The 25,799-nt window shown below is 35.4% G+C and overlaps 4 protein-coding genes across 7 annotated transcripts in view; 2 read left to right on the forward strand and 2 right to left on the reverse strand.

Annotated features, from left to right (window-relative positions):
- Positions 1-388: 388 nt before the first annotated feature.
- Positions 389-3,378, forward strand: LOC119075845 (protein KRI1 homolog). Its single transcript, XM_037182401.1, has 5 exons — positions 389-604; positions 692-1,155; positions 1,221-2,237; positions 2,303-2,466; positions 2,619-3,378. The coding sequence occupies exons 1-5, from the start codon at positions 481-483 to the stop codon at positions 3,322-3,324; spliced, it is 2,475 nt and encodes an 824-aa protein (XP_037038296.1). The 5' UTR covers positions 389-480; the 3' UTR covers positions 3,325-3,378.
- Positions 3,379-6,683: 3,305 nt separating this feature from the next.
- On the forward strand, positions 6,684-14,169 carry LOC119076642 (probable chitinase 2). Of its 2 annotated transcripts, none has more exons than XM_037183523.1 (7): positions 6,684-6,843; positions 8,596-8,694; positions 8,765-8,929; positions 12,664-12,779; positions 12,841-12,920; positions 12,988-13,021; positions 13,158-14,169. In XM_037183523.1, exons 2-7 carry the CDS (start codon positions 8,625-8,627, stop codon positions 14,121-14,123), a joined length of 1,431 nt encoding a protein of 476 aa, XP_037039418.1. In that variant the 5' UTR covers positions 6,684-6,843; positions 8,596-8,624; the 3' UTR covers positions 14,124-14,169. The 2 variants fall into 2 exon arrangements, with proteins under 2 accessions (XP_037039418.1, XP_037039408.1); XM_037183513.1 differs by lacking the exon at positions 6,684-6,843 and adding an exon at positions 6,858-7,040.
- A 370-nt stretch (positions 14,170-14,539) lies between these two features.
- LOC119078140 lies at positions 14,540-15,220 on the reverse strand. Its single transcript, XM_037185617.1, has 2 exons — positions 14,808-15,220; positions 14,540-14,714 (listed from the first exon to the last, which is right to left on the reverse strand). Exons 1-2 carry the CDS (start codon positions 15,142-15,144, stop codon positions 14,671-14,673), a joined length of 381 nt encoding a protein of 126 aa, XP_037041512.1. The 5' UTR covers positions 15,145-15,220; the 3' UTR covers positions 14,540-14,670.
- Positions 15,221-21,066: 5,846 nt separating this feature from the next.
- Positions 21,067-25,799, reverse strand: part of LOC119075621 — a 76,896-nt gene continuing 72,163 nt past the window's right edge. For all 3 annotated transcript variants that reach the window (XM_037182102.1, XM_037182110.1, XM_037182118.1), the window contains 3 exons: positions 25,508-25,594; positions 23,360-23,491; positions 21,067-23,286 (listed from right to left, as the gene is read on the reverse strand). In XM_037182102.1, coding sequence (XP_037037997.1) covers positions 21,272-23,286; positions 23,360-23,491; positions 25,508-25,594 — 2,234 coding nt within the window. In that variant the 3' untranslated portion in view covers positions 21,067-21,271. The remainder of the gene's footprint in view (positions 23,287-23,359; positions 23,492-25,507; positions 25,595-25,799) is intronic.

Below are 25,799 nucleotides of genomic sequence, written 5' to 3' on the forward strand. Positions count from 1 at the left end.
CTTACAGAATAGATAAAAAAATAATAAAATTGAGTGACATATTTCTTGCCAAGACATTCTTCAAATCGATTTTTTACCATGAAGCCATGATGGTTCATTTTTTGCCAAATGGAGAAAAATGAAGATCTGGTTGTGTTCTACATTTTTCTCCATTTGACCAAAAATGAGCCCTCATGGCTTCATGGTAAAAAATCGATTCGAAGAATGTCTTGGCCACACATATGTCACTAAGTTTTATGATTCTTTCACTGGTTTCCGGTCACTGTGAACATTCTAATGGGTGTTTTCAATACATTGATGTTTTACCAACACGGCTTGCACGGCTTCGAGATTGTAGTATTCACATCAACAACTAGGCACCGCTGCACTTACACGATGACAGCAGTGACAGTAGCTGTCAACCAACATATTCACGTTTTTCAATATTTGCCTTCTTGAAGTAAACGTGTGTTTCTGCCTGCGAATTATCAGTTTTCATCAATGAGCAGCAAACAGTTATTTGACAATGATTCCGATTCGGATGAAAATGGATCGGGTTTCAATACCAACAAAGAATATGCCAAATCATATAACAAATTCCGGTCGAAAGAGTTACTGAAGAAAGGTATGTGCACACCTGAAACTGTTCTTAATGAGTCGACGTTCCGAATGTTTTGAGATTCAATTTGATTGAAAATTTTCGCAATTGCAGTGAAGGATCTGGCACAATCAACAAGCAACAAAACATCCAATTTTTCTGATGATTCCAGTTCCGATTCCGACAGCACTGACAACGAAACTGTCGATCCGAAATTTGATGAGGCATTTTTCCAAGCATTGGCCACATTAAAGAAAAGGGATTCGTCCACGTACGACGCCAATGTAAAATTCTTTGAAGACTTTGATGATGTAAAAATTGGTGGCGAAAAGAAAGGTCCGAAGGCATTGACTGTCAAGGATTATGAGCGAAAGATTCTGTTGGAAAAGGGAGGTATTTATGAAGATGAAGCGGACGATAATGACACAGATTTAAGGCCATCGTCACCGGCATACAACCAAGAACAAATGAACATAAAAAATGCGTTCAAGAAAGTAATAGAGGAGGATGACGACGATGATGAAGACAATGAATGGGGTGGCATTTTCCGGAAAAGAGAAAAAACAAAAGAAGAAGAGGTAAGTGCCCGTGATCCTTACTTTGCCGGGCAAAGGAAATTTTCAAAAATCCAAATTATTTCTAGGCAACCGAAGAGGAACAGTACACCAAATGGTTAGCAGGTGAAGAAGCGAATATCGGTACGAAAGCTCAAGAACTTAAGCCGCTGAAAGAGTATTGGAATAACCCGAAATTGTCCAAAGATGAAAAGTTCCTGAGAGATTACATCCTCAGCAATGGTTACAGTAAAAGTGACAAAGATGACGTTCCCACATACGATGAAATTGTTGGCGATGAAAGCCTGGAGATATCGGAAGATGAGGCCGAACTGGAACGGCAGGCCGAATTCGAGCACAAATTCAACTTCCGTTTCGAAGAGCCAGACAATGAATTTATCAAACGGTATCCGCGAACCATCGATCATTCGGTTCGAAAGCAGGACAATCGTCGTAAGGAGAAACGTGCCGAGGTCAAGGAGAGAAAATTGAATGAAAAGAAGGAGAAAATGAAGGAACTGGAAATGATCAATGCGATCAGAAAGCGAGAAATTGAAGAGAAAATAAAAAAATTGAAAGATGTCACCGGCGACGACACCATTCCATTCGACGATGACGATATTGATGGTGATTTTGATCCGGATGAATATGATCGGAAAATGAACGAGATATTCAACAACGAATACTATCAGGTGGACGAGGGTGAAACGAAACCAGATTGTCCTGACATCGAAGACCTCAAGGTGGACGATTGGGACAATTACGATCCGGTGAAAGATGATGCCGACGACATCAACGACGGACACTGTGAAGACGACGACTTCGTTATGGATTGTGACTATGATCCCGAGCAGCAGAGGAAATCTTTACAAGATGAACTGATCGAGAACAGTAGGGACAAGCGAAAGCGTCGGAAGAGGCGATCAAAGTTTGTGGAAATGTTGAAAAAAGAGAAGCCCGTTTTTGATCCGGATGATGAAAAAACGTATGGTGAATACCTGGACGAGTACTACAAACTGGATTATGAAGACATTATTGGGGATACTCCGTGTCGGTTCAAGTATGTGGAAACCGTACCGAATGATTTCGGATTAACTGTTGAAGAGGTTTGTTTTGCTAATGTTTTGCCGTTGATGGTACATTTTTGTACAAAAAAGTTTCTCTCCTTCAGATTCTGTTGGCGAAAAACAAGGAGCTTAATGCCTGGGCCAGTCTTAAAAAAGCAACACAAATCCGACCCGATCACGTTGAGCTAAATGAAGTGAAAACCTTCAAAAATAAGGCGAAAAATGAATATTTGAAAAGGAAGATTCTGCCCAGCTTGTATGGAGAAGGGTACGACAGAAGTCTTTAATTTACCTCTTATACCCTAAGGCGTTAGAATTTATTGTTGAAATTGTTCGACATTGACTCATTCTTCTGATATTTTATCCGGCGACTGACGTATTCCTTTCAGCAGAAATTAAGAGATCTCTTCTTTGTTACAGATCCGATGATGATGACGATGAGGACGGAAAAGCGGACACTGCAGCTGAGGCAACTGTTCCGAACAGAAAGAGGAAAATTTCGGAAGAAAAAATTGAGAAATCCACACCGGAAAAATCAGATGAGAAGATCTCCGCACAAAAAGAGAGGAAAAAAGCGAAAACTGAAGAAGTGTCTAATCCGACCAAAGTGACTGGTGATTCCGGTAAAACAACAAAGGGACTTAACATAGAAAAAACGCCTGATGTCGCCGTCAAACCGAAAATGAAAGAAGTTTTGAAAACTGAAAAGCCGAAGAAACAACCGGTAAAGAAAAAGGCAAATATTTTGATGCCGAAAAAGGTTGTCAGTACGAAATCGACCGTTCACAAAAAAGAAGCCGCAACCATTCCCAATCAGCAGCGAAAAACGAAAAAAGTTAACTCAGCTCTGCTCAAAAAAGGTGGAATAAAAAAGAAAACCGCAAGGCCTCAAAACAATAAATCTTCAACGTCAACCTTTTCCAAGAAACCGTCGATAAGTGACGAACGACTTCGAGCGTTCGGTCTAAATCCGAAGAAATTCCACAAAAAATTGAAATACGGCAATAAGTCAACAGGAAGTGCAACACCAACTACTTCTAAGAAGGAGGTCACTAAAAATAATAAAGTAGAGAAACTGAATCAAAAGAAAATCAAGCAAAAACTCTTGAAGGTTTTAGGAAGTTGAACATTTGTTTCGTTTTGATTTTGTATAAATAAACATGTCATCAGTTGAGCGATTTAAATTTGGCTTTTACTTATCGTGTGCGGCACTCATTCTACAGTTTCGGTCAGAGCCTGTAATTGTGAAGAGGTTCTCGCGAAATGTCATGAATTTACTCTAACTTTGGGGATCTCTAAATGTTAAAAATGCTCTCTGCATAATTTTAGGAAAATCTAAGTTAGCATTGTATTGTCAGATTGATCTAGAAAAGTATTTTCGTTCAAACTGCACGATATGATCATCTATTATCTGCGACCAAATTCTAAAAAATCACAAGTTACAAAGGAGCTGATATCGCCCAAAACCACTTACAGTGGAGGTGTGACGCAAGTCCTGGTATCCACTTACAAAAGAGCTAAAATGTCTTCTATCATCAACTGATCGTTGTGGGCGATTTAGTTTCAAAACTAATAATTTTCAAGCTCTAAAAAGTCTTCTTATTTGATAGATAGACTGATTTGTTATAAATTGTTATAAATTTAAAAATAGTGGAAATCTATGAGAATTCACAGTCGCTTTTTCACCATTGGCTCTGGTGTCTAAATGTTGGCAACGACAATATTTTCTCCGAATATTAGTCGCACATTCTAAACATAAAATAGGTTACTAGGTTACCATCGTTGAACATGTCTTCCTATTCAAATGGCAGATGCATAACTGGTTGAAGGTATTATTGTATAAAAAATCGGATTGAACCGAACCGAAAACTTTGGTTTTGTCGAAAAACAATATGAAATGAAGGCAGACTCGTCAAAATTGATTGATTTCATTATGAACTAACCAAAAAGAAGTAAATGGAGCAATTGCATGATACTTTTATTAAGAATTGAAAATCTCATAAGCTCTTGTCAAATTCGTTTTCTCACAAAAATCGCATGCAATTGCTCCATTTACTTCTTTTTGTTTAGTTCATAATGAAATCAATCAATTTTGACGAGTCTGCCTTCATTTCATATTGTTTTACGACAAAACCAAAGTTTTCGGTTCGGTTCAAACCGAACCGAAATTCTCGGTTCGGTTCAATCCGAACCGAAATTTTCGGTTTTTCGGATAACCGATCCAACTCTGATTAATTTCCGTAACGTTGAGCTCACTATGATTTTTTAGATTATTCTACCTTAGTAAATACGTTACGAGTGAATTCGTGAAATTTTCAAACAATCGAGATTCGAGACATCTGTGATCATCTTCATGAGTTCTGAGTTCTGAGACTGAAGGGACTGGAAGCACTGACAAACATATTTCGACAGCAAAGGCTATAAAAACTCGATTATATGAAATAATGGATTACGTCCTTGTTTGGAACTTTTTTATTCCGCCGGTGAGTTTGCATTAATCGCAAAGTTGTTTCCGAAGTAATGAAGTACGTAGCAGTATCCAATGTATTCTGGCTTACGACCCGTCCCCATGCAATAGTGGATTTCCACATAAGAAATTGGAAAAATTTATCGAAATTAGTCTACATAGTACTGTGACTGTGCTGATTTCGCTAGCCTCTAGAGGAAATTAACGCTAAAAATATGTGGAAATCAGCTTTAATCGACTCCAGATACACGTAATTATTGTAAGAATTGCTTCAAATAACGTAAACCACTTATTTATGAAAATTGCATAACAATTCCAATCATTCTAAAGGAATGGGTTCGGGCACTTGAAGATAAATTGAAAATTTCGTCGTAGAGTGACCTTGCTGCAAACAAAATGTCTTAACAGATACTTTTTGTGAGGTTGGTATGGCAAGTATGATATCGTTGTAAAGCTTAGACTGCAAGCTGATCAGGCGTTATTATTTTGTTGCAGAAAGGGTCAACCTGTGTATTACAGATGAGTCCAAGTTTCGCCGAGGATGGTGAAAATATTTTTTTTTTCAAATATTGTACAATTCAAACATATTTTGTAAAATACATTCTCGGCGTGTAATAGAGCATGGAATCCTCTACCAATATCGCCATTCAAAGAGTTTCAAACTTCTTCGTCTTGGACATATCAACATTCAAAGATGCCGAATTTTCGACTTTAGCTGGCTGTAGCTACGTGATCAAGTTGTCGAGGGGAGGCATTTCAACACGAATTAGCTTATAATTAGTCTCCCTATCCGTTGCGACAACAATCTTTATTCAAATGGATCCGCAAACTTAATGTGGTTCCTTATAGTACTCGAGTTCCTCAATAAGAACATGAAAAAAAAAAATCAGAGGTGGTGTCGCGACTCTATTTAAGTTTTGTTCAACCCTACCGTGCAATGCCAAAATGCAAAAAATAAAAATATTTTTTCTTAGGGAAACTTTCAGAGTTTTGAATTATGAACAAGAAGTCTCCAAAAATCTATCCGCTACGGGGAATCGTAAAAACCTCAAACTTTTTTTGGTTGCCAGCATGTGAAATACAGGGCGAGCCATAAGTTCCGCCAAAGATGACACATGTCAAGGCACTTCAAGCAAACAAGCAAAAGTACTATTAATGACACCTGCCAAATAAAGTATTATTTTGTATGAAAAAGTTGCCCGAATTTTTTTACTTTACAGTGCCAAAATTTGTTTGGTACACTGTCCAGTTTCAGTACCCTATTTAGAGAACCACTCATGCTTGAAGTGCGTTGCACATGTTAAAATTTTAGGTTTATTCAACGATTTTTGGTGTAAATTTCATTGTAGTTGAAACTATTTTTTCGTATGATCTAAATCTTTTTTGTTTTTGAAGCTTAGAGACGTTGTGGTACAAGTTGATTCAGCTAGCTGTCTATCTGTCTTGTGAATGAAAATTGATTTCGCGTGGGGCAGGTAGTAAATCAGTTTTAAAGCTCAGGCCAATGAAGTACTTGAGGGGGTGCTATGAGTAAAATAAGATTTAATTCATTCATTATTTGGATACATAAGAAAAGTCTGCGACGCTCTAATATGTGTGTTACAATTCGAAAGAGCTACTTATCATCAACACATCGATAAACAGAAAATTGGCTTCATTCGAACCGATGAAAACGTGAGCCCAACAAATCAATAAACGAAAACAATAGTATTGAATTTCATCAATCAAACGTGAAATCTTTCGACGCTGGTGGTATACCATCAACATTACATTTTCTTCCACGTTCTCACTCAACAAAGTTTCATTTTCGCTTCCGATCACCGGAACTGAGACCGACCGCAAAAATTTACTTTTCGCTCCTGATTGTTATGTGCTCCAGTAATATGGTTTTTTACGCAAACAACGAAAGCGTAATACAGAATTATAGCATCATCGGGAGTGCAAAACACAAACTCAAATACAATTTTCAACAGATATTATGTTACTCTTGCATGGGATTATACCGCCTGTTTTAAAACACAACGAACAGAAACTCTCTTTTTTAGATGTGCTACTCGACTATAAACCACTTTTGTAAACCTACAAATGTTGCATACCCGCGATGTATATGTACATATTTGTGTATCGCAACGTATATATCAATGTTGAAAGAAACGGTTTATTTTTCTTGACTTTGTGGTAAGAGGTAACAACAACGAAGACATTCACTTTAAAACAGTCACTCTTTTGAGAGCGAACGAACGCAATCAATTTATTATATTTGAACGGAAACATTTCATAATTATTGGAAAGATTTTACGTATATATCTTTCCACTAGCCTCGCAAACACTGAAGTAGTTTCTTGTGAAAGGTCATGATTCATCAGAGTGCATAAGTGAGTGGGCCTTTTGTGCATTACTTATTAAAAGTGTCATGTACACCTTGATATCGGAAGTAAAACTACTTCATGCATTAATTATTGATTGGTGGTGATCGTCACACATTAGATTATTAAGTATGGCTGTGTCTATATTGTTGTTATGTTGTCTTTTCTCATGTCTATTTTGTGCATAAAATCTGATTTAATTTAGATTCTTTTTCGTTCGTTAAAATTTTATTGTTGCTGAGCTGGCAGCAGAAGTAAAAGATTTGATATGCTTGCCGTCTGTGAAAGGTTTAGAATTGAAGACATTTTAACCTAAATACTACGAAAAAAACCACATTGAATTTTGCGTCTATATACTCAAAGACACCAGTTATTATATAGCCAGATGGTGGAACGTCCACTCACCAGTGTCATATAGATAATATCTGCTTTTATTTTCGAGTAGAACAATACAATGAGCAGCATATACGAGGATAAAGTGTAACCGACAAAATTATATTTTTTAAATGTCTGATTAAAACTGCTGACAAATTTAAAATATTCAATGAGTAAGAGCGGAATTAAAATAGCAACAGTTCAAATCGCAATCGAAATGTTATGATTAGAGTGATTCACTGAATATTATTATGATTTGCATGTGTTATGTTTATTCACTCATTATGTTAGAAAATATATAAAGCGCTTCGAAACCGCTTCGAAACAACCGTTTTTCAATTTTGTAATTCACAAACTCACTGTATCGTACAGCAGTTATAGCCTACACACCCTACGGTTTATGTAAACTCATTTTTACAATAATTGACTTAACTCGTTACAGATATGCCGGTAGTGGAATCGTCTCATTTAAATTAATTTAAACTTTCCCTTGATGAGCATTTGTACAGTTCACAGAGAAAGTAGTAGAAGAACAAATCAAACAAATTGCAAAGCCCTTCTCAGGATGTGAGTTGAATCATTCAGTAGAACAAGAATGCACTATTCGTAGTTACTCACTCATGTCTCAAGGAAGCTCTAGCTATTTAAACAGAAGGTCATAATCGGTCAGCTGACTTTAATCCGGAGGAATATTCTTTGCAAATGTTATCAGAGTAATAACTGCAGTCAAATCGACTCTGTTATTCTGTTGCTCTGTTAACAGTTACAAGGAATATTCTAGCCGGAAAATAGTTTAGTTTCAGTTTTAGCTTCATCGAAAGTCGTAAAGTTTCAAAAGTTTAAACTTAATAGCTCTGAATAAGTGGTCGGTAATCAGTAAATGAAACTTTATTCGGGTTAGCCTGTCAAAATTAATTAAACAAATGAAATATGTGGTTAAAGCTAAATCGTGATGACTGATATTTTCATCTGTTATCTACAGTGACGACAAAAATAAGGGATGAGCGTTGGCTATCGCGGTTTTTAATAGTACAATGCAAATCGAAACTAAAACTAATGAAGTAAAAGATTATGTACCTCGTTGACTGTTGAAAAAATTGTAGATAAGAAGAAGTAGATTCGATCATAAAATTAGGGATTTGGTTTTGCTTGCCCGTTAATCAATTTAAACCATAACTTGTTGTTTCAGCACCAAAAAATACCAACAAAAAAACCAAAATGTCGCTAAACCAAATTTTAAACTTCATGTGCTTTGCTGTATGTTGCATGGCTGTAGCAGCTAGAACGGGTACATACTGTTTTGTCTTAATTAAACCGTTTAGCAAATATAAATATCATGGCTTTTGCCCACATTTCAGGACCATCACACGACAAAGTCGTTGTATGTTATTTATCAACATGGGCTGTGTATCGCCCGAACCGTGGTTCTTACTCCATCGACAATTTCGATCCGAATTTGTGTACTCATGTCGTTTATGCATTTTCCGGTCTGGATTCTAAAACGGATACTATCAAATCACTTGGTAAATATAATTCTTTTATGGTTTCGTAAAATTGTTGTGTGAAATTTAACCAATGTATCTAATGGTATGGGGTTGTAGAAAGATGCTCGTCAGTGTTGGTTGTTTCTTTTATAAATAGCCAATACGAAATATTCAATCATTTATATGATAATCTTCGCTATCGGTTATATTATCCATCTTATAATGCATGCGAAAACCAATGAATTCAAAACTTTATTTATGAATCTGTTTAGAGCAGAAGATTTGATAATGTACTCTCGTGGGTGATACCTCTTTATGAAAAGTTTCTATATCGACATTTTCAACCATTATTCGGTGGAATTCAAAACTAATCTTATTCGAGCCGATGAATATACATTGTTGTGTGCCATGACATTGTTTTGTTCCAAAAATCTGATTGTTTTACAAACAAAATCAATTTAATATAGTCATAGAACTGAGTTAATTTAATTTAATTGAGTATTTTTGAATAACATTTTGCGAATGTCGACATTATGGGGGTATACGAACATGGAAAATCCATCAACAATCTTAGTGCAAATGGTAATGATAACGTTTTACCTCTAATCTCTAAATGACATATAGATTCGCTTATCTTTAGGTAGAACAATAGGAAAATGTAAAGATAAGAAAATTTCCCACGTTACGAACAGGTTTGTTTTGTTAGTCAACGCACAATGAAACGAACTAAAGACGTACATTAAAGGAAAATATTGCATTGATTGATATTTATCTGTTATCGATAACGACGACAAAAATAATGACAAACTCTGAGTAATATGGTCGTTTATATAGGAAAATACATGTTAAAGAAATTGAAGTACAATATTTGAAATCAACTGACTAAAAATACTTTGATCGATGGAAGTAACAGATCCGACAATAATACTGGTCATATGCTTGCCCTCTGTAACAGGCTAAGGAAAATATCCGTTAAAATAATCGATTTATTGTCAAAAGATTTGTAGGCTTGCGCCGTCGTCACTAAATTTTATAATGGTCCAAAATAATTGTCTCACTTCCGACTTAGGTACTAAAACTGGCAAGTTTGACCGAAAGTGTATTTGAAATTTGGTTATTTTGTCCTGTTTACTAGCGGTATTCGCTCGATGTGTTCTCAAAGAAACAATTAATCGACTAAAAACACAGAAATAGAAGAGATTATGATATGCACTGACTGAATTGAAATTAGAGAGAAACTACGTTATGAACGAAAGGATGAAATTTAAGACATTATCGTTTTGAAAGATGTAAGTCCCTAATTTATAATATGAGAGGCAATGCGGGCTACATCTGTTGGCGATAGCCACAACCAAAATAAATGATAAACTACTAAGAAATACTAGGAAGTAAAAGATTCCATAATCCCATAAAATAGATTAATTCTTCTAACTGATATGGGAAGAAATTTATATATATTACACACTTGTCACGAAGAAGTCGAGGCTTACCGACCTGCTCCTGCACCTAAGCCTCAGATGGGCGTGTTGTGCTTACCCACAGTTACTTAAATTCTCTTAGACTTTTTTATGAATTTAAGGATTTCTGTTGAAGCAATACTCCAAATTGATTTTTAATTGATTGTATACGAGCCTAGATGTGATGCTCTTGGTTTGACATACGCTGGACAATGACAGAGGAAGTGTTCTGTTGTTTCAATATCGCCGCACATATCACAGTACGGGTCAGTCGATATACCTATCGTGTGAAGATGTTTTTTCAAAGTGGTATGATCTGTTAGAACGTTTGCGAGTCTTTTTATATTAGATTTGTTGAGCGATAAAAGATACCTAGCGTTTTTGTTGTTTATTTTGATTCAGTTTCTGGCTTGTCACAGTGTTCAAAGAATTCCAATAATTCTTGAATTTTTGAGCTTTCCAGTTCGACGTTATTCGTTGGAGAGTAGAAAGTGATACTGCGGTCGCTGGTTCGGGACCGGTGAAATGAGTGCTAGAAGCTAGTAGCTAGTGCTAGTTCATCTGCTTTTTCGTTACCGGTAATTCTTGAGTGACCAGGGACCCAAGTAAGTGAGACTTGAATGGAATCCTACAGTCTTTGAATTGTGTCGCGACATTTAAGTACTATTGCAGACGAGAATTTATATCCTTTTATAGCTTTAATTCATAAGACCGCGCCGCGTATGTGATAATAAATTTTAACTCAATATATTTTCATAACCAATACTTTCATGTCAACATTCACTCCATCCATGAATCGTATTTTCACATACGGTACATAAATTACGCATAGATCACGAAACATTCAATATAGAATATTTGAAAATATTGAAATTGGTCAATTTTCTGTGGCATACAGTCAATTAAATTCATTTGAATATTTCATATTTAATTTACCACAGTTGACACAGTCCCAATGTACTGGTACACGTAATTAGTTTTCTTTCTCAACTAGTTGAATGTCGAATGCTCAATTCATGCCACATCATTATGTCGGACCATTGATTGCAATTTTCGTAATCAAAATTTGGTGAAAATCATTAGAATTGGAAAATGTTCCAAGTGAAAATGGTTATTTACGAAAAAAATTGATGCCGCTTGTCACACTCACAACGAAGAGTTGAAAATCTTACCTGTTGCAGGTAACTTAACTCCAGGTAATCTATCTACTACAGCTGTAGATTTTCTATGGAGAAGGTGAGCTACAGCTGTAGATTGTAGAAGCTATTGGAGACAAAGATACCTGCGACAAGTAAAATCTTTACACTTTTTTGCTTGCAAATTTTGCAAATTATGATGCTGAAGTGCATAATGGTTGTTTATGACATCGAGTGCAAAGTACTTTATTAGGCTCTAGTATGTGTGCAACAGAGACATCTAAAGTTTGCAAATATTTCACATTATGTAAAATAATGTGGCCTTAAATTGGACAGTGTCCGATTGCAGACTACGTTTATATTAGTGATGTGCGAAATACAGTGTAATGAAATTTTCATGCGACTTTGATAAAACGCATTGAAGGACTTTTTAATCCACTGCATTTTGAAAGGATATAAGCAAAAAATGTCAAACACACCAAAACGTAGAAAATTAAAAATCCGTTTCACTTTGGTGCATCGTTGCATATGAATGCAGATTAATTCGTTATGGTTTTGTTTGCTCTTCAAACGATTCTGATCTGCTCTATCGTTAGTCATAAAACTGCGCCTTTCTTCTGCCGCAAGTGCATTCACTGCGTTACACAAAAATTATTCAAACGAATTTAATTTCAGAGAAACGAAATTTTGCTTTATAGTTTCACAAAGTACCTATACGTACGGCGGCGCAGCGTTTTAAGGGAAATATAAATTTCTATTCGGAAATTGTGTTAGCACGATACAACCGTCACGAAATAATATAACATACGACTAAACATATTACACTACATCCACCCACAAATTGCATATTAAATAGAATCTCACTGAATATTAAAGACTGAATTCGCTAACAAAAGCCGAGGAAATAATATAGGTGACCGCTTAGGATCCAACTCAGCAGATTCGTCGAATTGTGTATGTGTGTCAGTCTTTATTAAATGATTGCCGAAAAATTAAATTTCATAAAAGATGAGCATAAATTTAATCGAGTTTGCCGCTATACAAAATTGCATCTGCGGAAAAGTTTTCGCTTTTGAATTTTGTTTTAAATTATTAATTTTGCAAACACTCAATGCAAGGCAATGATGAAAAACGGGATAATATTAATACTAACATGTCACCCAATGAAATTTAATTTTAGATCCATGGCAGGACCTAAAGGATGACTATGGCAAGGGTGGTTATGAACACTTGACATCGTTGAAAAAGAATCACCCACATTTGAAAGTTACGTTAGCCGTTGGTGGGTGGAACGAGGTATGAGAATGTGGTTTTTCGCTTTCATATTTCGTAATTATAAATAAAATTTTCAATCAAGGGCTCTAAAAACTATTCGATAATGGCTGCTGATCCGAGTCGAAGAACGAGATTTGTTAAAAGTGCGCTGGATTTCGTAAGGTAAAACTAGCAACGAACACTGAAGTCTGAAGTTGACATTAATTAATTTACTTACCTCAATTTTTAGGAAATTTAATTTCGATGGGTTGGACTTAGATTGGGTGAGTTGAAGTACACTTACAAAAATTTCAATCAAATTTCAGACTATGATATTACTCTATACATAGTGTTGTTGATGTAATCATATCTCCCAGATTTATTTGTAATTTGTTTAAAAATTAATTCACTAATTTACAGGAATACCCAACTCAGCGCGATGGCGAACCAGAGGATCGTGAAAATTTCGTTCATTTAGTAAAAGAGTTGAAAGACGCACTGAAGCCACACAATCTGTTACTAACGAGTGCCATTGGTGCATCGAAAAAAGTCATCAATGAAGCGTATAATGTCCGTGAACTATCAAAATATTTGGACTTTTTGCACATTATGTGTTACGATTATGGCGGCAACTGGGACAGAAAAATAACCGCAAATGCTCCGCTTCACAGTGACGATGAACTAAACGTTGAAACAACCATCAAACATCTGATAAAATTGGGAGCAAGTCCGTCCAAAATTGTAATGGGAGTGCCGTTCTATGGACGCACTTTCATAACGGAATCAGATGGAAATTACGGTGATCCATCTTCCGAAGTGCCATTCCAAGGACCATTTACGCGAGAGAACGGTTTCTTGGGATATAATGAAATTTGTGCGTTGCTAAGCAATCGATCGGCTAAATGGACCACCACGTGGGACTCAGCAACATCGCAGGGTATCGCTCGATTCAGAGATGAAACAACCGGTGAAACTAAGGTGGTTGTTTATGATAGTACGCGATCCATTGCCAAGAAGATGAGATTCGCAATGGAAAATAAATTGGGCGGAATTATGACATGGTCGATAGACACCGACGACTTTTTAGGTGATTGTGATATGGAAACAGAAACGTTTGACGATTTCGGTAATGCGGCTGGTGTTAAACTGACGTTCCCCAAACGAGTCAACTCCAATTATCCGTTACTGAGAACGATAAACGAAGGCATTATAATTGCATTGGATGAAATCGATCAAGAAAATGCAATCAGAGAGAGTGAAGTTGATAATGAAATTTCGCATGGTGATGAGAATGGTAATGGTGGAAATTTGTGTAGTGCTGTGCCAACAAATGTACTTGTTGTTGTTGCTTCTCTATCGTGTTTTATGTTGTGTCGCTTTTTATAAAGGAAATAGACTTTGAGAATAAATGGAAAATTTTAAACAGGGAAAAGGCTTGGCGTTTCTTTTTTGTTTGCTTTAAATTCAAATTGAAAATTATTCATCGCGTTGATGCCAACAGAATAAGTTTAACTCACTTTCGTTTTAACGTTGCGTAACTGGTTATTGCTGTGAAATAAAAATAAGTCAACCGGATTGCGACGTGCAGGCGATTAAACCGAAGATTTCCTTATGTGTTTACAAATAAATGCATTGTCTAAATACCGAACAACCTTGAGGTGCTGTCGGTTCTGGCAGAAAATCACTAAATAATCACCGTCTGTCGTCAGCAGCAGTAATGACACTATGAAACATATTCAATGGCCCTGAAAGATCAAGGTCGTATCGAAAATTCTAAATTATGAAAAGTGGTCGTTGAGACATCCAATTGAACATATAAACGATTTTATTGGCTGGTTTTACAACACCCAAGCAGCACACACTCATAATTTTGTTTACATGCAAATACGTACAATTCAATCGAAAGGTTATCAGTAAAACACTTGATAAGCCACTACACTTCAAATATCAATTTAATCCCAACACGATATTTTTCACCTAAACCAAGTAACAGCCATAGCCAGTCGGAAAAGGGAAAATCCAATTAATAATTGTGTATAAAGTGAATACTACCACCGACTTTCGATTTACCATTTTGACCGAATTCGTCAATATGTTGCTGATACTTTGCATTGCCATCGAGACGTGATCGTCCGTCAACACTTTTCCAAATGTTAGCTTCTAGTGCGGCCGTTATATCCGTTCCAGTATCGTCTTCATGATCGACCGAGAGATTGAAATCTAATTGTCGCTTTATCCGCCTATCCAATTCTTTATTTTGATCCTTGTCATGGTTGTGTTGCACGATCGCGTTATTTCTTCTGTGGCCATCGTTTTTGTGATGAATTGCGGGCAGTCCAAGTGTTAAATAAATTGATGCCAATATGACTAATAGTTGATACAGAAAGTGCAGTCGTAAACAAATCATTTTTGTGACGAAAAAATATGAGCAACTCGAGAAATGTTATCGGCAAGAATTTTGTTTGGAAACTGAAATGTACGAGAACGTAAATCATTTTATTATCACAAAACTGATGTATGAGCATAGGGTGTCAAAGATTTATATTTCCGACTCTGCTATAAATTTTCGACCAAAGCAAAGAGAAATAGTTTAAAACGACTATCACACTTCATGTATTAATTTCTGCCATTTTCCATAAACTTCCACATACTAAGCTTGAAAAAAGAATGAAGGAAACAAAAATTCTTTTAGAAAAAAATTCCGAGATCATTAGTTCAATATTGTTCAGCTCTGAACTTGAACCCAAAAATGTTATTTTGATTAAAACCAGAAGTTCCAAAATTGTTTCCGGATTTCTCAAATTATCATCGTGCCATCACAAAATCAGAAAAGAAATATTTTGGGATCCCACGAACTTGACCCCACGAATTTTATTCCTCGTCGATTGGAACCAAATTTTTGAAAATCGGTAAAGATTTACTCAAATTATCGTGCCATCAATTGAATCGAGGGAACTATTGATTTATGAATTCAGAGAGATTATCACCGAAAAAATATACTTGCAAGGATATCGATAACAGCTCTATTTTAGGTGTTTTGTAGAGAAGTTAATTGATTATCAAAATATCATTGCGTCAATCCTAGATTCAAGGTTTGAGGTCTGAAAGGCTTTAAGATTTGTTTATAGTAATCTTTGCCATATAATTTTTGTTGGGATTTCGAAGTGATTTTTTCAATGCTACTGCTACGGGGGGTCCAAAATTGTATGAAAAAGCAATCGCTTATACATTTTTTATTGTTGTGCGATAGCCCTTGGCCCACCATTTCCGAAACTTTAATTTTTAATGACAACGAAAAAAATTAGCGACGAGTTTTGACTGTTTTTCTATCATAAAACAAAACGAAGTAATAGATTTTGTATCGAACAAAATGAGATTTAATGAATATAATTATCACGCTACGCATATTGTTTCGGTAAGTTTATAATCTGTTTTTCAATTTCTAGCGAATTCGATTTGTTATGACGAAATGGACTTATCAGCAAAATGTTTTTGTTTTTGTTCACAACTCAACAGTGTAATCATTTCTCAGTATAATTTTATAATTGCCGCTGGATCGTATGGCTCGTTTGTTGCCATTTTGTTTTCAGAGTAATAATCAAATTAATGTTTTATTAATTTATGGAACGGACATTATTAAAATTGAAAAACCGTTCAAATCACTTTGAGGTACATTTTTATTTTATTTTTCCACTTCGATTATTTTAACAAAAACATGTTGAAAACAAAAATTGCTGTAAAAAAAAATTTAACTATACAATAGAGGAGCATTGATTATCTATATAATGGATGAACGGAACGTATTATATAATATATTTACGTATGTGTACTATAAAATCGAGACTAAAATGAAACAGACAGGTTCCATTGTAAGGTTGAGATTTTCTTTCTTTTTTACGATAATTTTACAATTCTTTTATTTTAATCTACTTTGCTAACTGGAAAAATTTACATGGCCTTTACAAAACACTGTTATTGAGGAAGCGGAAAATCAATCTGATCCAATATTTTCGAAAAATGAAACAAACAGACGATGTTGACATGATTTTTAATTTGCCCATTCCGGTAAACAGTAAACATCGATATTAATGGAATGGAAAAATGTGCCCATCCCATGATGCCTTCAGACATATTTTTTTAATTAGTATTCACAAAATTTGTTTGAATTTGTATTTTATAATAAAATAAATTATTAAGAAACAATCATCCAGTTAAACTAATGAAGTAAAAGATGTTGCATCCAAGCTTTGTGAGATAAACTGAACAAAATAAATAACAGATGGTATGAGGATATGGTTTCTGTTACCAAATGTTAAATTGTAGATAAAATAATTTGTGTTGATCTGATGGAAATACTTACACTGAAAAAGTAGCGAATTTGATAATTGCACTCTTAACCTTTTTGAAACTAATATGGACTACTTCCGCTTCCCACACACTCAATGAAATTCTATTTTAAGTTTTTTCTTCGTCAAACAGCTAATAAATCTCAGCTCGATAGAATTGAGTTTATATAAAGTTTCGGTTTGTTTTCTTCAATGCGTTGTCAAAGGATCGAAAATAAAGGTCAGAGTATGTAGTGCAAGCTATGATGTTCAGACGACTAAAATGAATTTCATGACAAAAAAAATGCTGAAGGTGAAATGATGGAAATGGATGCGACCGTTTTTATTTTCTATTTCTCAGACGAACCACTTATCTCATAAAGGAATTCTTACATTTGAACCTAAACGAGGAATGATTAATTTAATAAGAAACATACACATGAGTTTCAAGAGAAATATCCCATTTTTTGCTTTTTTGGGATACCTTTTTTCTGGAAATGAATTCCATTGATGATCTCTTGAGACGAAAAGAATATTATAATGAAATCGGTTGTTTATTCCGAACCCGAATATTTGTTTCATTTTTTATGAGTAATGGATCAGTGAACAACAAATTGATCTTACAACTTGCAAAAGGAAAGGTAGAAAAAAATGAGAGATACATTAACCGAGTCTGGCTAAAATTAAAATCACCGGAGAAATAATTTTTTCGTTTTTATTTCGCTTATTGTCCACTTAACATTTATAATCTCTTAACAATTTTCCTATATATCCATTTGTTTTCTTGTATTGGGTTTGCTTTATTTTTATAATTCATAAATTTCTTCTTTTTAAATAAATCAATTTACTTACATTCCATTTACTAAACATTATACTCAAATACTCATACATTTTCTTAATCATTAAACTTTTCTTTCTCCAAAATTTAAACTTACAATCTCGCGTATGCTTTAATTTATATTTTTGTTTGTTTGTTTTTTCTATGAGTTTGTTTTTTTTCTTACAGTTTGCGATTTTCATAATTATTTATAGGCCGGTTAAACTACAAAGGGTCCACTGAGGAATGGAAACATGTATACATTTTATTTAATCTTTGAATTTATTTTATTTTATTTATTTCGCTCTCTCTCTCTCTTTTTCTCTCACGTTGATTAAATTTATTTCTCGGATAGTCAGACAAATACTTTAAATGAAAATTTCACATGAAATAGGTAAAATCAAACTCATCATACAGAAAGTTCTACGCTCTAATATGCACCGAGAATTTTCAGTTAAAAGTGATACAAAAAGAAAATGCGCCTTTACATCTACCTACAGATTACAGTTATGAATTTTTCAGTTCATTTCATAGAAAATCTACAAAATGAACTTGCTTATCATTTCTTTGAACTCTGCGTGCTCTGATCTCGCAGTGAGCTGTCAAAATTTTATGTTAAATAAACCTTTCGAGTAAAACCAAATCTATATTTTAGCAACAGAACCGTCACACACACGATCAAATACTTTTATGCAACTCAGCAGTATAATGTGCATAATATGCAAGCTTTAGATGTCTCTGTTGCATAAATCGTTGCATGAATCTCGGTGCAAAGTATACTCTATTATGTTCATGATGTGTGTTATGACACATCTAGAGCCTAATAAAGCACTTTACACTCGATGTCATAGTAGTTATTTATGACATCGAGTGCGAGTGCCGCAGGCCGTGTGTCATAATACACATCTTGAGCCTAATAAACTACTTTGCACCGAGATTCATACAATGTTTTATGCCACAGAGGTATCTAAAGTTTGCACATTTTGCATATTATGATGTTGAGTGGCATAAATAACCATTTTATACCAAGTATATGAAAAAGCGTTAACAACACTGTCGGAAAGGTAATCCATAGACGAGGTAGTTTTGACATCCCTCTTCCGTCCCATTATATATTCAGCTTTGAAAAATCGCTACGACACTGTCGGAAACTGTACTTTCCTCTTTCATCCCATTATATACCGAACATTTGAAAAATCGCTAAAAACACTGTCGGAAAGGTAATCCATAGACAAGGTATTTTTGACGTTCCTCTTCCGTCCACTCTTTTTGGTAAAGAATACCGGTAAAATCGTAAAAACCATTCAATCAGTCGATTAAAATGAATTTGCTTTTATTAATTGAAAGTTCGAAAAAATTGAATCCCGGGCTGTATAAGTTTACGTTGAATGGTTATCAACTTATGCAAATCCACCAGATTACACGAACCTTCGTCGGAAAAAAAATATATCTAAAAATCCCCACTTAATAACAAATAAAACCAAAGATAATCCTCAAAACATATCGAGCTGTTCTTTGCATGAGGTTTTAAGGATAATTCGCATATAATACACGTTTTGTCACATACATATACACCATACGCCATCTAGTTATGTACACCATAATGAAAATGTATATCTTCTATATAGTATATAGGTGCTTGTGGGTATCATACAGATTAGTATATGTTTTATGGTGAAAGCCTGTAAATATTTAAGTTATCAGCAGAGCTTATATATTGTGTGCACGGCCATTGATTTTGATTGTGAAGCCGCTGATTTACCATTTCAGATCCCGTAAACAACGCAGCGATATGAATCCTTTCAATAAAATCATAAATATTCCGAACGTTCCGGCGGCTTAACCACAGACTATTCATATGTAGTATTATACTTTGATTGCAGTTTTTCAGAAATTTTATCTATTCCTTTACATACAACGGTATGATACGGTGGAAAAAAATCTCTACAGAAATGTTTGGCAAGAACGGTGAAACAGAAATGGTAATTCAAAAAGTTATTAGACTGAAAGCAATTTTCTAATTAACTTAACAAAATCCAATTCCCTTGAATCGATAATAATCACAAATGTTTCGCAAGGAGATACATTACACGCCCGTGGAACCTTGAAATCGACTGAAGTGTGCTTGAACAAAATAAAGAAGAGCAAATAAAAAAATGGAGAAGCATATGAATATACGAACAGGATATCGAATTATCATCACATTTTCGTTGAAAATTATTTTCATTTTTGTTGTTGGCGTTTTTTCAAGGAATACCTTCGCTTTTATTTACGATTCACAGCTCCACACGTAACTTTGATCATACAAGAAAAGTATTTATTATTTAATCAACCCCACGGGTTAGAAATTAAGGCATTATAGGGCAAACATATATTTACTATCTGCTCAAAATATATACCGAATATATACCGTAAAATCGTGAATCAGTTGCCATATATATATATATGTTATTATGCAGAACGATAAAATTTATATGGGAGCACAGTTTTGTGACGGTGAATTTGTGGAAAATTATTAACACCAACAAAAGGATGTTTAAACGGAAATGAATGTATTTTACATTCGTATTATTTCTACTGAGTATATTTACCATTTCCAAAAGTTTTACACTTCATGTTCGGTGGGAAAAAAGTAACCCATTTATCTATTGAAGGCAAAGGAGAAGAGATACATTCGAAGGAATATAGTATAAATATGTGGTGGATGTGCATATATGTATACACATGTGTGTGATTACGTTGAATTTAATTACTTAGAAGAGATGAAATTTATGAACCGTAGTATAATCTTACTACAAAACATTTTCATATACGTAACGTTCTAAGTGGGTAACTCATTTCTGTTGAATTTATCGCAATCCTTACGTATAACATACAACAGCATCGCTGATTTTAGAGAGAATAATTAAATTGCCAATTTCCTGGTTGTATTTTAAGTAGATTATACGGAGCCGAATCGTTGCACCGATATCAAGAAGAAAAATGAAGCTTGACTGGGAAATATAAATTGGACTTGGGAATTAGAGTGTTCCCTTTCACATCGAAAACGGAAACAACATTATTGTTGTGTGCTTTTTGGAAAAGGCTAAAATATTCATTTAAGGTTCACATATATATATTCGTTCCGACAATTTTTACATTATCCTTCTAGTGTTCTCACATCTGCTACCACTTACCCGAATTTTTCGGAACAATTTCATGGTTTCGCTCGTAATTATGAGTGTGAAACGCTGATGAATTCTGATGCTGGATTGTGTAAAATGATAAACGTGACAAAATTCTAATCTGTTGGGTTGATGTTGGTGACTTTGTTACATTCTAATAATACAAACCGAAAACATTCAGTTAAAGTCATACATTCGCCGCTATAAATTCTAAACGAAAATTTCGTCTCACAGTCGTCGATCGCTATGATCGGACCATTCGTTATCGGAAATCGTTTTACTCTTATTGCTAATACAGTCTTGTGTTTCCATAATACTATCGTTATCACGTCTGCCATCCGGATACAATAAACCACTTCCACCCAAATTTTGAATAATTGCACTAATATTGGTGCCCAGATTTTGCCGTTTAATCGGACTGCTGCCACTAGTTTTCGGTGATTTCGGTATGTGGAAGTGACTAGACTGACTGTTGAATGAAATATCATTGTCGTAGTTAATCGATGAGCTACTGTCGAATTGATTTGATTCGGTGATTATCTCGTACTGTGCATCGGGTGCGAGGAACATTTCTTGGATATTTTTGGTTGATCGTCGATGAGCCTCTTGACTTTGTTCGTTGCACGGGAATGAAGCGACAAAGTTCGAGCCACTTGGCTCGGAGAAGTCGGGTTTTTTGTAGTTGGTTGTAAAATGTGTCCTAGACTGATAATGGACTTCTTGATTTTCGACTATTGTGTAGTTCTGTCCGAATCCAGAGCCGGGTGTTGCCGGTGACAAATCGGTAAAATCCGTTTTCTCGCCTGAATCTATTGAGCACATGCTTTGTCGCGAAACATCCTTGTGTATTAGGGATGCGCGTGGAGCCACCAATGGAATATGCATTTGAGGCTTTTCATAATCCTCCGGTATCATCTGGGGAAACGGAATCCGACTCCTAATGGAAGCTTCGCGTTTGCCATACCTTTGTACTAAATAGTCCTCGCTTTCTTCCTTCCCATACTTTTCCAGTCGTCGCTGATTTGTTTCATCGTAGAAATTGTCATTTTTAATTGAATTGTTGCAGCAGCTACTGACGTCCGCAAAATAAACTTCTGATTCTGTAGGTTCTAATTTCTGGTCGTCACCAACTTCTGCCGACATAAATGCACAATTCTCAACACCGGCTTTAACACGTCTTTGTTTCGGTGGATTATGATTGCTGCTACCAGCTTCAATGCAGACATTCGTTACAGCACTATTGTTGCCAGCGTTTCTAGCGTCATGATCGTGATATTCTCGATTAGGTCCATTCGTTGCTAGCTGTTGCTGACTTGATGTAGAAAACACATTTTGCACATTGACTCTGGATGATGGCTGATTAGGTCCTATGCTTTTGGCTCCTATCTCTACTCGTTTCTTGGTTTTTCTAACTGGAAGAGTATTTGAGAATCGATCTCTCGGACCATCACTGTCTGAAGGTGTATTCTCATAGTTGTCTTTTGTTTTAAATCCTTGTCGTTTGATGATTGTTCGGTGAGTTTGTTGTTGTTGACAAAAAGGCTCAATAATATTGTGATTGTCATTGGAAGAACTATGCTGATGGCATTCCAAAAACGCCAAATTGGATTGTTGAGCCGGTATATTGTGATCGATCAACTGCTGACATTGTGACGGATGAATGTATTGATATCGTCCACGTCTAGCTGGACTGTTTGGATCACTGTATGGTGGCGGTGGACCCCAAACTCCATAATGTGGCGGTCCAATTACTGTGTATCCTCCTGGACCCGCTGTCTGCTGTAAATTGTTGGGATCTGGACCGTTTTGTGAATTGGAAAAACCATATTGGCTATCCGGGCTGGATGGTGTCTGGCGAAATCTCTGTGGATCGTTTCGTGATTGCCATGGCAGTCGTGGCCAGCTCCAGCCAGGCCTCTGATTACGAATGGGTCCACTTTGTCTGCTAGACACAGTTATATGTTCTTCTCCGCCAGGATTCGGTGAATAGAAATTTCCAGCGGCTCCCGGAGCTGGTGTCCAAAATCGATTGTCTCCATCCCATGGATATGCCGATGGTATGATGTTCCTATGCGAATGACATTGTTCACAACACCGGCAAGGACCGCCACGTGGAGTTCCAATTATCGAAGGTCCGCTAGACACTTGTGGCGGTGGCTGCGGTCCTGCGTAGAGAGATCTACATCGAAGTTCCAATTGTTCCCAATACATTTTCTTTCGCTCATGGCTCAGCAGTTGGTAGACTTGAAAATGTAAATGCGTAAACAGTAAATACAAATTGCGACATTCAACACATTTTATTCAATAGAAAAGTACCTAGCATACAGCTGAAAACGGCGACCAATACTCCAGCAACAGATAAACCAAAGACTGCCCGTAAGCATGAGTACAATGCACTGTGCACTATTTCGCATTTATCGGATGAGTCAAAGACGAAACGAACAGCAACTGAAATTGAAACAAAAAACGATGACCTTAGTGGAAAAGTTTTCATTTCATTATCCAATTTATGTATTCGGATAAATTAATAGAATAAAAATTTCTGTCGTGGAAAATAACAAAAAAAGAGGAAAACGGAAACTCCGATTATTATTTTGAAACTAACTTTTCGTCACTGTCCTCCACCTACGTTAGATTAACTACACGAACTTGCGTCATTTCCTTCCCAATAACAAAAGTTTCTTCGACTTCTACTTCTTTTCGATTTGATATTCTGAGGCAAATAATACTCTCATGTCGGTCTCCATAAATGTGATAATAACTTGAACTTTCATAATTTGATATATGTATGGGATATGGAAAAAGTGCTTCTAATATCACTCAGTCCCTTTGTTTTTGTATTCAATACATGTCTCGTAGTATTTTAACACTCAGAAACAAAATTATGTAAAAGTTCATAGCATGGTGAACCTATAAAGTTAAACAGTTTGTGGTAACCTCATCACTTAAGTAAAGTCTTCAAAACAAAGAAATGAAGCTACGTTCTGCAAGTTGATAATGATTGTCTTAAAGACACTTTAACACTTTCTACATCTCACATCAACTAAATATATTTCTCACGAAATTTCCTTCTTGTTTTTCCATAATAAAGTAACTGCAATAAAACGCAATAAAACTGATGGACCATCGAGCACAAGGTTTGAATTGAAAAATACTAAATTTTCACCATTTTGTCAACGGTTCGTATGAAACTTATGCAATCATGAAGCGAACAAATACATCTGCGGGGACATTATTTTTTGGCACGGTGCATGCTTCAATCTGCTTTTTCATCCAATTCACGTCTTTGTGTTTATCAAGGAAAAAAAGTGGTTATCTTCTCTCTCTCGAATACCTAGTCTCACGTCTGTATCAAACCAAATGGTTAAATACAATTTTCTGCACGTGATTTCGTAGCCCGCACCATACCAAAAAAAAACGAAACCAAGTCACAAAATTTAATCAGTGACCTATATTTGGGATAAAGTTTATGTCTTTTGTTTGCCCATAGCGTGAACGTTTCATCACTGGGATACAATATAACTGTTACACATATCAAGCGTACATTTACTTCGAAACTTTTAGATTTTTGCACTGAACGAACAACAAGCATAAAATAAGGAAATGATGTAAATTACGCAAATTCTCGAGATGAAAAGTTGTTACCATGCATGGTATATGTATAATGTATAAACACACCAATATAAAACAACTGTGTGACAAGCTCAAATGAGCTTTGTTAAGGATTAAAGTTTTTACTCGCCTTGGCAATGTTAAGCTAGAAACTTTGTAAATATTTGCGCAATTAAATAGGAAAAAGGGAAGTATTCTCTCGTCAAGTTTTTAACCCGCCGCGAATACTCATGCACACTGACTTTTTGTTCATTTATTATAATATCGCCATCATAAAGATAGATGATATCAAAGAAAATGTTATGCTTGTTCATCTCATCCCCCCACAGATTATAGAGAGAAATAAATAATAAAAATAGGAAAGAGAAACCCCCGAACATCATAATACATTACACATAATAATAAATAAATAAATAAAAGAAACAGACCGAATACGGGACTGGGTATCTCGAACCTAAGTCAATCATTTCCAAAACATTGAAACAGAATCCTGAAAATTTTAAATTGGCAGTAAGAAAAAAAAGGAAAATAAACTTCATGGAACTGGGAGAGTAAGAAATACCCGCAAATTAAATGACAAAAATCTTGCTTGACCTCAAAGGTATAAGTAAAATTGCTCGTAACACTAAATCAAACTGTCCTTTTCTAATTGCATTCATCAGAAATTGATAAACATTGATGCTATGAAAACCTGTGAAACCTTCCTTACTGCCAACAGTAAGGGTCTAACAATATCATTTGAAATTTGAGACAAGCAAATTTCGCTCAATACATTTATATGGTGAATGGTTAGTTATACAACTAGAAAAAAATAATAAACAGAAAATAACACAGTGATAAAAATACACTCACCCTCATCCACCCCATCGTCTGACTGGTGCGGATCATTCACAATTGGATAGCACGTACATGTTCGAGTTTTCATGGTGTATTCACACTCTGTAAAAATAAAAGAAACTTTGATGATTATTCCATTTTACCCAAAGTTGTTGGTTGGTTGATTGATTGATAATTCTGATGTCGGAAATCATTCACTGCTCCTCGTTTTTGTAAGAAAAAAATTGAAATTATTTATTCAGTTCTGCAATGATTTTAACCTTTTTTCTTGTTCAATAATTAAATACTACGAAACGGAATCTTTAAG

The sequence above is a fragment of the Bradysia coprophila genome, chromosome III, assembly GCF_014529535.1.
Source record: "Bradysia coprophila strain Holo2 chromosome III, BU_Bcop_v1, whole genome shotgun sequence".
NCBI classification, from domain to species: domain Eukaryota; kingdom Metazoa; phylum Arthropoda; class Insecta; order Diptera; family Sciaridae; genus Bradysia; species Bradysia coprophila.